The following is a 14,261-nucleotide window of genomic DNA, read 5'->3' on the forward strand; positions in this document are numbered from 1 at the left end:
TTTTGTGATAACTTTTAATCTCTTTCTCTTTTTAATCCTTTCTTAAACACTGCAGATACTTAGATTCATTGAAAGGTAGGAGCTTTGAGTGGTAAGAGAAACATACCATCTTACTTATTACAGGTACTGCTGTACCATAAAATTAGGGAATAAGAGGAGGCCAAAAATAATTAAGATTCTCAATGCATTCAAATAAGAGTTATTTACAACACCGAAGCAACAAGTTCAAAAAAGAACAATCGCTTTGGCATGTAAAAATACAACAAACAACAGATATATTTGGAAGTCATCTATACATACTTCCCATATATATAATTTAAAGGTATGTGCACACATCTACTTTCTTATTAGTGCTTTAAAATAGATGCTAAAATAAGATTTTGCTAAAACCAGAAAACTTCGTTTCCTGAAATCATCTGAGTATTAAATTCTACTTCATATCCATAAAATGGTATTTGTGCAGGACCGATGATCAAACACTGGAAAGGCTAACTTAACATAGAGAAAGACATTTCAAACATTTCCCAACACCAACACACACAAACCAAATGACCATGATTACGAAGTCATAGGAAGCCTGGCACCTACACACATTCTCCTTTAGAAAGGAATGAATGCTATTTTGTACATAATACATACAGTAAACAACATCCTTCTTTTAAAGTCTGCTTCTTCTACAGCAAGTAAACCCATAAATCTATTGACTTTTAAATATACACCCACTGCAAAACCTTTATAAGATTAGAGAATATGGGTTACCTCCTTTGTCACTCATTTTCTTTATAATACTACCACTAACACAGTATAATTTAAAGTATCCTCACCCTTCACCCCAAAATCAAGGCCATGTATATACTTAGGAACAGAAAGTTTATCAGTCAACAACCTCTGATCCTGTATTATGTTGGGGAGTAGCAGGACATGGAGTGGTATGAATAATTTAAGAAAGAAAAAAAATTAAAAAAGGAATACTTAGGTATTGCAACTATTTTTTTTATTCCAGTTTACAATTTCAAAAATAGTGATACTGAATTGAGGTTTTTGATTCATTCAATATTTATTTTACTTGCCAAATGTTCAAATAGTAAGGCCTTTGCCTCCAACCATCTGACATCCTAAATACTGGACTCAACGTTTATAGATTACCCTCGAGATGTTTCCTTGGTCTGAGTTAGGCATTCACCTGGTGTGCTCTAGGCTATGCTACAATATTAAAAGCAGTAGTGACTGCAGAGAAGAAGATAAAGTTGTGACGTTCAAAAGAACAGTTAACAACCCAGGAGAAAATAACTTTAATAAGACAGTTCAGTAGTAAAACTGAGTACAATTCATGCATGTTCCAAATTCAACAACTGTTTTCAAAAAAGCATAACAATTCTAAAGGCTAGTTAGGATTGAACATAAACCTCAGCACAGGAAAGACACAGATTTGTAGGAGCGGATCCAGAGGAGGGCCATGAAGATGATCAGAGGCTGGAGAACCTCACCTATGAAGACAGGCTGAGAGAGTTGGGGTTGTCCAGCCTGGAGCAGAGGAGGGTCTGGGGAGACCTTACTGCAGCCTTCCAGTACCTAAAGGGGGCTTATAAAAAGATGGGGGCAAACTTTTAAGTAGGACCTGTTGTGATAGGACAGAGGATAATGTTTTTTAGACTAAAGGAGAGTAGATTCAGATTAGATATATAAAGGAAGACTTTTTATGATGAGGGTGGTGAAACAATGGAACAGGCTGCCCAGAGATGTGATAGATGCCCCATCCTGGAAACATTCAAGGTCAGGCTGGACACAGCTCTGAGTGACCTGATGTAGGTGAAGATGTCCCTGCTTATTGCAGGGGTGTTGGACTAGATCATCTTTGGAAGTCCCTTCCAACCAAAATTATTCTATGATTCTATAAACATCAGTAAAAGACAGGAAAATACATTTTACAGTGATTACGGTTACTTCCCTTTCCCCTACCACCTACTGAAGAATGGAAAGGTACAGTAAAAGAACCCTATCACAAAAAAGATCTGTATTTTCTACCTTAATGCCTTTATTCTAGACAGAACAAGTGTGAAATTAACCTAGAACAATTTTAAAAGATTAGCCAAACAAGCATTGCAAAATATTATAAACTAATGACTATGCTTATAGCTTGCCTTCATTTTTTTAAGGGCTGAAAAAGAAAAAAAAAATAAGGCTTGTATGGCTCATGACACATTTCCTTAAGTTTCTTTTGGTCCTTTTTGGGATACTTTACATAATGATTAGACTTAAAAACTGACTAATTAAAGGGAAATGAAAAGCTTTTGCATTTCTGGCCTGGTCTGAAATGCATCTCCTTAAATAATGTGACCATCTCAGGGTCCTGAGAATTGCCTATTCCATTAAAACTAGCTCTTCTAATAGAAGAACAAGTGTTACGTATCTTTAGGGACAAATGGATACATATGAACTATATATACTTCATGAAATGTGTTCTCATTTTGATCTTGTCCTTATTTAGCTCTGCTGGTTAGAACTGAGTTTTTCAGTTTAATTCTCAAATACTTTCAAAAGAAAATATGATTGCAGTCATGCCATATGAACACAATTGAAACCTTTCAGCATTCTAGATAAAGCAAGTTTATAGTGAAGAATCTGTTTCCATTACAAGCACTTTCTTACATCTGCTAGTCATTAAATTCCACGTAACTGTAATTGGCCATTAAAGCACAAATTCTTGATACGAAAAAAATGCTTTGCAATGAACATTTTCTTCATAATAAATATTAAATTAAAGATGACCTATGCAGCAAATACTGAAGTTCAAAACAACTCTAAGTAAGAAAATGGTTTTACTTACTCTAGCAAATTTAGTACACAAATCTTTCCTTCTGCAGTCACTAGCTGATGAGACACTTCCATTATTTCTAATTTTATTACTGTGCAATGTCTTCCACTTACAGCCAATTTTTTTGACCAGCTAAACAGAAGTAAATTCTTACACGAATTGTTATGAGAAGTTTTCCTTTTTAGATTTTTATACTGAGCAAAATCCCTGCACAACAATCCTTTCCAGAGTATTTCATGCCTGCCCAGAGGGCACTGCTTTCAGATGTCTATTCATATTAAAGAGATAGCTACATTTAAGCTGACTGTTTTTTTCCTCATGAAAGTAGCTTTTTTTAATGAGGTAAAATTAAGAAAGAACATTAAGTGCTGTGCAATATTGACTGCATCTCCTACTGGTAAGATCAGCTACATTTTAATTACAGAGTCCAACGATTTTTTGTAAATATTACCTTACATATTTATAATTGATTGCTACCAGCTCTAAATAAAATATTTTCATAATGTAAGACCAAAACTAAGGATAGCCCATGTCTCACAGAGCTGACAATTAAAGGTACCAGCATTAATCTGAGATCCAGGAAAGGGCATGGAATCAATATTTCACTGGGCTGATCAGAGCCAAAGAAAAAAAAGAAAACTTTTTGGGAGAAAGAAGGTTATTGCTCTCACTTTTCACTTTTGGCAAAAATGGTAGAGGTCAGATGGCATGTGGGTTTTGCACACAACAGTGGTCATGAGACTATATCAAAACCAACTGCTTCTAATTTCAAGTATTTTGACATTTTCTTCATAAATAATGTTACCACACAATTTCTGGAGTCTCTGAATTTTTCTTCTTCCTCTAGAATCTTCTATATAACAATAAATCACTGTGTACAGAAATTACATTACACCAAATATTCAACTTCAAGAACTCCTGCAAGTCTTTTAATAAAATGTACCATACATAGTGCCATTGTTAATATCTCAGTCCATACTCAATGTTCACACAGCAATTTCAGAGTAAACATATTTCCAGATTCTACTCAAATCAGCAAATTGAAATACCTTAGCAAGTGATCTTACAATAGGGTTTTCCATAATTCCTTTAAGAAAAATCAGGTCTATTTCTTCAGCGCCTGTTGATGTCGGCAGATCAGTAAGGTTATCCAGGACCTGCTGCATGGCTGCTGACAAAACAAAAGCAAAAAGTAAGTACTGACCAAAACAGGCTTGCATAAATAGCAAAAGCTCTGGGAAACATCACAATTTTAACTTTAGAGACATTAAGCAGCCAACTACATCTACTGTAGACAGGCAAGTGGTCAAAACAGAAGAAATACTTTTTTTGTGTGTTTGAAAGATGGAAATAAAGGATCTATCCAAATCCTTATCACCACGATCAACTTAAATCCAGCCCCAGCACATTCCTTTCAAGATTCACTACTACTTGAAAGATTTAAAAAAACAAACAAGTATGAACTATGTATAAGGTATGCATAATCTTGCAAATACAATAAAGCAACTCATTCACGACACTCTTCATTTCAACTCCCTTTCAGAGGAAGTTTTCAGCCCTCATACATACTCCAAACAGCTACAGGTTTTACAATGCTTGTATAGGCTATATGCCACTGTTTTTAAAATGAACACATAGCTCCAAACTAATATAACCAAATTTAATTTAACCAAAAATCTGCTTCTAAGGCAGCTTTTACCATGGCAACACTTGTGCCCATGCCCAGCAGTCCTTTACAACCAGGCCTGACTTATCGCACTCCAGCACCAAGTGTAGATGGTGCAGATGCTAACATCACCCGGGCACCACAACACACTGCAATGGGGAGCGTATCCTACAGTGCGAAACACGTGCCTGCCCAGTACCCTCAGTGATTTTCCCGGCTATCCACAGACTCACAGAGAACTGCAGCAGCTTGGGTGAGAATGAACAACGTTGCCCAAGAAAGAGTCAGAAAGATGGAGTCCCACCATCCCAGCGGCCTTATCCCATGAGGTTGAACGATGAGAATTTATTTTAAAACTGTTTCCCAAGAAAAAACTGTTTAAAACTCTCCCATTTAAGATAAAGTTGAACAAAACACACCTTTTATGCTGGACAACAGGTTCAGTGTGTTCATATACTACAGAGTTCTTGCACATCTGGGCTCACATGCAGCAGCCCTTAGCTGGCATTACACCAACTAGCCTCAAGTTTGCAAAGATGCACATGTGCCAGCTTGGGCTGAGCACAAAACGGGGCAGCACTGGGGACAGTTAGGACGTCCTTCACAAGGTAAATGGTTATTCTTTCTCTGTTTTCCAACACAGGACTAAATATTCTTATCTTGTAGTAATATCTTAGTAGTGAATAACCTATACTGTTCACGTTTTTAACTGTATTCTTTTGCACTCCTGCTGAGTTATATGTGCATGCTCAGGCTCCGACAAACACATACACAGGTATACTAAAAAAAACCACCTTCTGTTGAGGTTGCCAACAAGCTAAAAAGCATTAGAACAACCACTGTGTACTGCAATGATCTGCATGTTGCATAGCAGCATAATTCAAGAGAATTAGAAAGCGTATATGCTCCTTCTCCCACACAGGAATTTACCCTTAACTTTCCCCATTGCTTTATAATGAAAGCTATTATGAAATGCTGTACAGTAACAGAACAAACAGCATTTCTCAACACCTACTTTCTAATTTCAATTCTTCCTAGAAAATTCCATCCCAAGAAAAAAAATTATGGCCATTCTTTCTGTCAAGTGGAACTGACTTTTCAACAATCAAATCATCTGGTGTGCCACATTTTAACTACAGCAGTGTATGTCAAAAGACTGCATTTAAAAAAGGATGTTTTAACCATACTCCTTGCTTTCAAAAAGTGAATCTTCTGTGAAACCATGAGTAGGAGGGAAAATGACACTTCATGCTTTCAGATTTTGAAGTAATATTACTTCTATTTTATAACAGACAAAGTGCTGTTAGCAATCACACATTACATAAAGTCACCAAATCAACCTGTAAATAGTCCACACCTGCCTCAGACTAGGCATGTTCTATATCTTGACAAGTTCAGCTGTAGGTGCAACTGCCTTGTTCCACATTTTCTCAATTCCCAGTTATAGATTAATGACTCTTAATGCAATCATGCAAGCTACAGTATTTGCAGGAGACAGATATTTCTAGGCAATGTGTGTAGTGCACTAGGTGCTGCACTGCAAGAGCTCCAATAATAAGCTTTCTTTACATTTTTAATGGTTATGTAAATTATGTTTAAGGGACTTCAGGTTAGCCTTTTGTTCTTATAAATAACCTGAGTAAAAATATAAAGCTTCCTTCAGGTCAAAGCATGCATCTCAACTACCAGTTGCAGTTCCAGCACTTGGTGCTGACAGGCATGCGTAATAAAAGACATTCCGTATCTATTACCATGTTAATAAGCTGTTTCTTACATAACCCTTTCAGAATTCTGCTTCTCTTAGAATGATGAAACTAAAAAATAAAATCCCTACATAAAAACTTTATCATCAAGGAGAAACTGTTAAGAGCAACATTAAGCTTCAAAAGAATGACTTTCAATCTTTGCACAGCTAGGCAGTATATTTTCAAACGAATAATTGTATTTAGTAAAAGTTTCACAAATCCTAGCACCAAACCTGCTTATATTTTAGCACTCTTGGAAAGCAGAAAACACATTTATCAACATACAGAGTTCAAAAAATTCACAAAGGCAGACTTGCATCCCAGGTGATCAGAACCAAAAGCAGCTGTTTTCAGCAATAGCTTGCTATTGCTGTGCACCTAATGGTTGCCTTCTCTCATGGCAGAGCCATCATGACAGGAGTCTTAGCTAAAAATAGTGTTGCCACAAGAAAAACAAGAAGGCAGGCATATGTAAGTTGCAATAGGGCACTTTTACTCACCCTGGAATGTTTATGTTTGAACACAGTGTGGGTCTCTGTATTCTCAGTCTAGCTAGCCATCTTAAAGGGAAGAACTTTCTAAGCAGCTGAATAAAAAAAAAAAAGTTAAGTAACCCTTTATTTTAACCAGCTACAAGACTAAGTAAAAATTTTTTAGCCTGAGAGAAAGCTTTAAGCAGCTTCAACAAAGTCTTTGCACCCGTTACCTAGTACACAGTAACTAGAAACTAGAGCAACAGTAACTAGAAACTAGAGCAACTAGTTCACTGTGTTTATATACCTCACAATTTGACAGCTTTACATTCACCTGGCAGTGAAATTCAGAACATAACCAAATGGGTTTTTTGTTTGTTTGTTTGTTTGTTTTTTTCAAAAAGTCATCACGAGCATCTTCCAACAGGAATTATGTCAGCTGGTTTATTTAAAAAGAATAGAAACAATACCTGGGTACTTTTTGTGACAGACTAGACTAAGTACTTTAATTCCAGCATTCTACAATTATTATTCAAGTCATGGCCCAGCTTCAAACATAGTTCCCATTTATTGTGAAATGCTAATATTTGCTCACATGTGATAATAGCTTTGAAAGTCTAAGCAACATATTGATCTACATATGCCTTAGATATTCATATGTGTACTTCCCAACAACTTGATTTATTCAAAGACAATTTCAGGGGGGAAGACACTCTGGTTAATGTATTATAAACCCTCTTTTTATGTATCTATTCAACAGGCTTTTGTTTATTCATTTCTAGGGAAAAGAAATCTTATTAAAATACAAACAGCAGGAGAAACGTTGTTTCCAGGCTTAATTATAATGATCTTTCAGAATAATGTAGATATCCATGGAATTTCAAGTAGCAGTCTTTAAAACAATTTCACTTTTTTCTTTCCTGGGGCAAAGCCACCTTAGCTCTTTTAGAAAAGTATCTTATCTTTGAGCAGCAGGAATGAAAGCTGAAGATATAAGTACTCACGTAGAAAAGTTTTACTTAAAAGAGCAGGTCCTATCAAGCAAGGAACAGATGGAACTAAGGAGTTTAGAGACTACCAAATCTAAATACCCTATCAAAAATTGCCTTTTGAGCCTCCCTTCTCTTCTCTGGAAAATCTGCCCTTGAAATGTTGATAGAATTTACTCGGGGTGGGGGGGTGGGGGTTGGGGGCGGCCAGGGGAAGACTTGCAGAACTTCAACGTAAATCAGGCGTACAAGAACTAAGGACTACACTGAACAAACTGAGTAAACCAGGTTGCCAGGAGCACTCCTTATTGTTGAATACTTTGGTGTTCATTAAAAAGCAAATGTTTGCTTTTCCTTCGGTGGAAAATTATTTGGGTCTCTCTTCCTCTCTTGTCGCATCTTTTAGAGGAAACTGGTAAGAACACTCCAACTTTGAGAGCTCTACCATGCACCTCCTTTTCTCTTTTTCTATATTCAAAGACTCGCCTGGGTAAAATTTTAAATTCTCATCACATTGTGAGGACACCATGAGATAGGCATGGCTGACTACCACAGTTAACAATATACATATTACAAGAAACACACACTGACAACAGCATCCAGACAGAAGTGGAGGAACTGAGCAGCAGAAACAGGTTCTCAGTTGAGGCTGTTGAAAAAGTGACAACAGAACTGAGTCTGAGCTGGGAATCTGAAGAGAAAATTAGATTACAATGGGCCACGCTCCCCTCCCTGGCTTTGGTGACAAGGAACATACACACAGGCAGAATGAATTCCCACAGTCAATTTTCAAAGAACATCTTCATAACCACAGAAATTTTAAAGCCTCAAGCAAGACTCAGCAAAAGCATACTCGTCTGCTGTGTACACACACTGAACAATCTAATCCTATTATGCATATGACCCCATACTCAGAGAAACTATTTTGCTGTTTGAACCCCACATCGGAAAGGGAAAGGGAAGGGAAGACAAGTTAATTGACCTCTGTAGCAAACAGTGTGCAACCTGAGACATAAGAATACAGAAACCCCACTTTCTAATGCAAAATGCACTGACCAAAATTAACTCCTAATTCACATATAGCTCTTCAGACAACCAAAGGATGCTTCAAAGGTTTAATCTGCATACTGTACCTTACAAGAGTAAATTCAGATCAAATAGAAGTACAAGATACTATGATAACTCTTTTTCTATTTGTAAGAAAAAGACAGGTTTTCACCACGCTTTCAACTATGACTCTTCTATCCAATTTGATTTCACTCTTTCTTTCAGTGCCTAATTCCTGTCTACATTAATTCTATGTAAAGGAAAGAGGAAGCATATATTTAAATAAATTTTCCAGATTTGCAGACAGAAGACAAATGTGTCACTCACTGGGGAAAATTAAAGCTTTGCAGAGCGAGTATCTTGCACGGATTTTTTTTTTTAGCTCCATTTTATTAGTCTCCAAGCTTAAAAACTAACAGAAATGAAAAGAAAATTATGTATAATACATTTAAATAAATGTATGCATATTTATTTCCACATGCCCGACTCATCTGGATGGGAAGGTATAATAAATACCTCAAGGGCTATTGGTGAGGCTAGTGCTTTACACAGTTTAGAAAGTTACATTAAAATCTCATCACAACATAAAGTTTGGAAACAATTTATTGTGTGATTTAAAAACTTTTTAAGAGGGATATATCCAAAGAAAAGTTTCACAAGGCACCCAATATGCATAAACAAAAGAAAATTCATTTAACTCATATTGTCCTCAACCAATGGCAGCTGTGTAAAATTTTGCCGTTTGTATTCATGCTTGTAAAAAAACTGATTTATGCTTTAACATAAGGCAGAAAAAAAAGTTATTTTGTATTGGCCACTTCTCTCCCCAGTTATAAATGATAATGTCTTTGGCAGCCCAGGTCTAAGAAAAGGAGCACCTATAACAAGTTAACATTTTGAGCTTGCACAAACAAGTTCATTCAGTAACAGACTACTGAACTAGAATATATGAAGCACTGTTACCACTGCTAAGCTTCAGAAACCACGTTTTAAGATAACAGTCTCTGGGAAAGAATTATGCAATGAGCACATACAACAGCATGTTTGAGTTTTTACAGCCAACAACTGTATTCACTGATCAGAGATCACATTTAGAAATACCTCCAGAGAAGTGCTATAGAAGTGATGGACAATTGCAATTTAGCCCCTCTGCTCCTCTGCGCTAGCTACAAATTAGTTACACAATGCCATAAAAAGGTATGACTACGTTGCTTATTGTAGTAGGGTACACTGACACGTGGGCTCTCAAGCATCCACAGATTTTGCATCTACATCAATCTGAGGTTTTATCCAGGGTATTTGACAAAAAATTGCCAAGAAGGGAGCGTAGGGCCAATGCAGCTATAGCCCCGTTGATAACCACCTGAAGTATTTCTGGGTGGCAGCCCACCGTACCACCACGTAGGCACATTTTCTGAACAGGACCCCTCCTCATTCAGTAAATACAATGGAACTTCTCTAGAAAGACAGTCAGATTGCTTAATGAAGGAAGCTGTTGTCTGCAGCATGCATACTTTACTGACTGCAGAATCAGAGACATGAATAGCGTGTATGGCAGCTAATTAGTAAAGGAGGAAAAGTCTTAACTGATAAGAATGAATGCTGCTCTGGATACTCTAAAACTATGCATTGACTTCTTGCACGTTGAAAAGAAATAACACAAATGCTTAGAAATGTTTGTTAATTTTTTTTACTTCATTTTCTCCAAGTTTCCTGTCAAGTCAAAATTGAGCTATGTTAGCATACTATAAATAGATGCTTGAGCAGTCAAAACCTACCTCAGCTTATCAAACCTAGCTCAACTACATCTTACATGCCCATTTTTCACGATGCTTAAGGTCACAGAAGCTATAGGGAAGAGTGAATAACCCTTCCACATCCCAAACACTGTTGCCATGCCTCTTTCAGGCTGTGAAGTTTGTCCAAAAAAAAGATGAAGCACAAATTTTCTGATGAACAGATGGACCTCACAGCTGCATCTTTTGGAAAGAAAAGCACTACTTTAAAATTATTTCAGCAAAGATAAAAAAAAGGAATGAAGCATCACATCTCCAAAACCAGCTGAATTAAAAGGTTAAGTCTTATTTGAAGAAATACATCATGACCAACAATAAGATACTGATAAGAGATACACTAAAATCCAGTGCTGAGGAAGTTGTGTTAGACATTTCTTTCTTAAAGGGCTGTTAAGAAAAATATCTCAATTGTAAAGTACAAAGGCAATTAACTTAGCTGGATGCTCACTAAGCTTGATGCTTTGAAGATAAGCCTATACAGGTGTTAAATACTACCATGTTTTGTGACTTTTTTTTTAATTAGGAAAGACTTCACGAACAGATGATGTTTAACTAAGGAAGCATACACATACACAAAAGTATGCTGAGTATGTCTTTTCTGACAGAGAGAAGTTTCTCATATAATGGTTTAAATTGTACAGGTCTAACCTCACAGTTACAAGTTCTCTGCAGCAAACAAATGGTAGGACAGCAGAAAGCTGCAGAGCAATTCCTCTGTTGTAGTCTGAACCACCTAATGAATTTGCTTCTTCATTATTGTATTAGTGCTGTACTGGCAGAGGCAGGAGGGCTTAAGATGACTTCTGAAAAGTTCAGGAGATGCAATTATTTTAAAAGAGCATTCACATTCCTGTTTCTCTGCTTAAACACTTTCATACGCCACTAAAAAAAGTAGCGTTTCTTAGTGAATCACAACATATACAACTGTTTGAGAGTAATGGTTTAAAACACAATTACTAAAAAGTAGACATTTTCCTCCCAGGGGTACATTCAGGAAAATAACTGAATCAAGTTATGAAAGCCTAACTTAAGAGGGAAGGGTCCCCACGAGGTCTCTAATCCAACCTCCTGTTCTGAGAAGGCACAGCTATGACAGCACACCACGGTGCTCAGGACCGTACCCAGTAAAGCGCTGAAAGCTCTCCTCCCTGGATGGAGACTACACAGCTTCTCTTGGCAACTGCTTCTACTGCTTCCTAATGATGAAAAAGGTTTTCTTTACCTACAGCCTGAACTTCTCTTGATTCCATTTATGTCATCTGTGTCTCATCCTCACTGGAACAATTACCCACAGAATTTGTGGAGTCTCCATCCCTGGAGGTATTCAAAACCCCATGGACACAGTCCTGAACAACCTGCTCCAGTTGATCCTGTTCGAGCAGGTGGGTTGGGCCAAGATGATCTGAAGAAACCCCTTCCAGACTCAATGGTTCTGTGATTCTGTAATTATTTCCTGGCATCCTTCATTCAGATGGAAAGCTCTGCTCACTACTATTACTCTTCTTGAATTTCGCTATATACTTTTTCACACCATGTAAATACTACCTTTAAATAAAAACTGGAAATTCATATTGATACTATACTGAAAGACAGATCACTCTTTCTGTAATACAAAAGGCCACAGTATAAACCCATCAACACCAACAGCTCAGTTATGGATGCCTGCACTTCTGCAGGGCAACTCAGGCAGCACTGGAAAAGCTATGCCATCAGTGTTCGTTTTGAGCTGGACTTAAAAATTTGCACATCATTTTAAAAAAAGGAAAAAAAAAAAAAAATCAGACCTATGCCTCCAAATAACTACTTTATGAACTGATACTAAATCACTAATATGCTGTTTTACAGCATTTCTAAATACTGTTCATCAGGAACTTAATAACTACACTAAATCTGAACGTTACTACTGCCAGCTGCCAACAAAATAAATTTACTTCCACAGTTTCTGAAAACTTTACACATTGCCCTAAACATATGAAGCTTTTGTTCTAGCTGAGTATTTGCATTAGTCTTCCTAAAAGGCAGTACTAAGGAGCCAAATTTTGAAATCAGTCCCATTTCCCCAGTTATGATAAGGCACAGCTTAAAGGAAACCACTACTTTTCCTCTTGCTATTACAAATGTTCATATGTTGCCATTTGAAGAAATAGTCTTTGAGAAGATCTCAGAAAACTTCAAAACATAAGCATTTCTCTGCAACTGCCAAGTTGCACGCATCTGAAGACCAAATATTCCAGACATTGAAGAAATTATTAAAAAGTATTCAAGTAATCCACAGGAGGCAAGGGAGGTCAGTGGAAAGAAAAGGAAATATGCTGTATTTTTGGAAGCCTCTACCTATAGCCTAGACATTTAGGGCTGTACATGTAAAAGTTTCCATTGCAGGAAAAAAAACTCAGTGTTCCAAGAGGAGAGAAATTTAACAGTATTATGCCTCAATTACCAACAGCAGTTGTGTTTGAAATAAAATATGCAAGGAATTTAATGCAAAAGCTTCAACCACCACACAGCACAAACTGAAGTGTGCAAAAGCAAGTCAACTCAAAGCTTTCTTACAAGGCTGGATTTATTTATTTATTTATTGTGATATTCTTACTTTTCAGCTACAGATGTTAGAAAAACATGTATTGATGTCACACAAAGACTACTGTACTTACTGCACTTTAAATGAATATTAGCATATGCCCCAGCAGAAATTTCAATTTTGGTGAACAAAGACCGGACTCCCTTAGTTCCTCAACTGCGTTAATGCTTCAGGTACTACAGGATATTTTAAAACTGGTTTTTACATGAAGGCAAAACGCATTCAGTGGATATGCAGTCTAAGATACTACTTTGTACCCCAAGTTTCAGTACAAATTCAGAAAGTTTCAGACGCATCCTGCACTCCACTCAACTTATACAACAGGCTGAACATACTGGATCACATCAGTCATCCTCCCTGGTATTATACAAGAAACAGCTGGATGAAAACACATATATTCTCTGCAGCCACACAGGCAATTAATGACAGTATTTATGAAGTCCAAATGCCAGCATAACAGATGCAACAAAGTACAGCTTTTGAAGTATGCCTTTCTCTGTATCTTAATTTTTCAGCTCCAGTGTGTACCCTCCCAAATGAACCAAAGCTTTGTATCTGTATTTCTGTCAGAGGATGCAAAATTATTTATCTGTTGCAGGGTGACAGAGCCTGAAGACAGAGCAACTGACTGACAAAATACTAACAACATAAGTAAAGATCACAGTTATATACCCACAGGAGTAAGTTATGGGTAACAAAAAAATAATTCAGTTTATCCTACCACTTTTATTGGTGGAAAAGTTGAGGTGAAGTCATGCAGAACCATCTATACAGTTTTATCCCATTGATAACTTTGTCCTAAGGCCAACTGGAAATCAATTAAGAGAACTTCCTAAATCAGATCCCTTCCTCACACAAATACTAAATTTAGACCTGAAGAGAAAACAGTGAATACCCTTCCGAAGAGAAATGAAGATTCCATTTTATTACGTGCTTGCATCTTATTACTAGCCTCCAATCAACAGTGTCATAGTGAATAAAGGTAAGCTATGAAACTTCAAGTTGTATGTTGTGCCCTACTCCTAAGAACAGACACCCCAGCAGCAACAAAATGGGAGGTTCAAGTTCTGCTGGGAACATGTTTCTTCAACCATTTGCACTCTCATCTAGTCACACTATAAAGGTATCTTTTCAAAGAAGCTAAAACTC

At 36.9% G+C, this 14,261-nt stretch overlaps 1 protein-coding gene across 3 annotated transcripts in view; it reads right to left on the reverse strand.

The window, feature by feature from the left end:
* Positions 1-14,261, reverse strand: part of MPP6 (membrane palmitoylated protein 6) — a 61,983-nt gene that overhangs the window by 27,664 nt on the left and 20,058 nt on the right. For 2 of the 3 annotated variants that reach the window (XM_037382929.1, XM_037382927.1), the window contains exon 2: positions 3,865-3,986. In XM_037382929.1, the coding sequence (XP_037238826.1) occupies positions 3,865-3,981 (117 nt within the window). In that variant the 5' untranslated portion in view covers positions 3,982-3,986. The remainder of the gene's footprint in view (positions 1-3,864; positions 3,987-14,261) is intronic. The other variant, XM_037382928.1, reaches the window with a different exon arrangement.

This window comes from Falco rusticolus, chromosome 4 (genome assembly GCF_015220075.1).
Source record: "Falco rusticolus isolate bFalRus1 chromosome 4, bFalRus1.pri, whole genome shotgun sequence".
Classification (NCBI taxonomy): domain Eukaryota; kingdom Metazoa; phylum Chordata; class Aves; order Falconiformes; family Falconidae; genus Falco; species Falco rusticolus.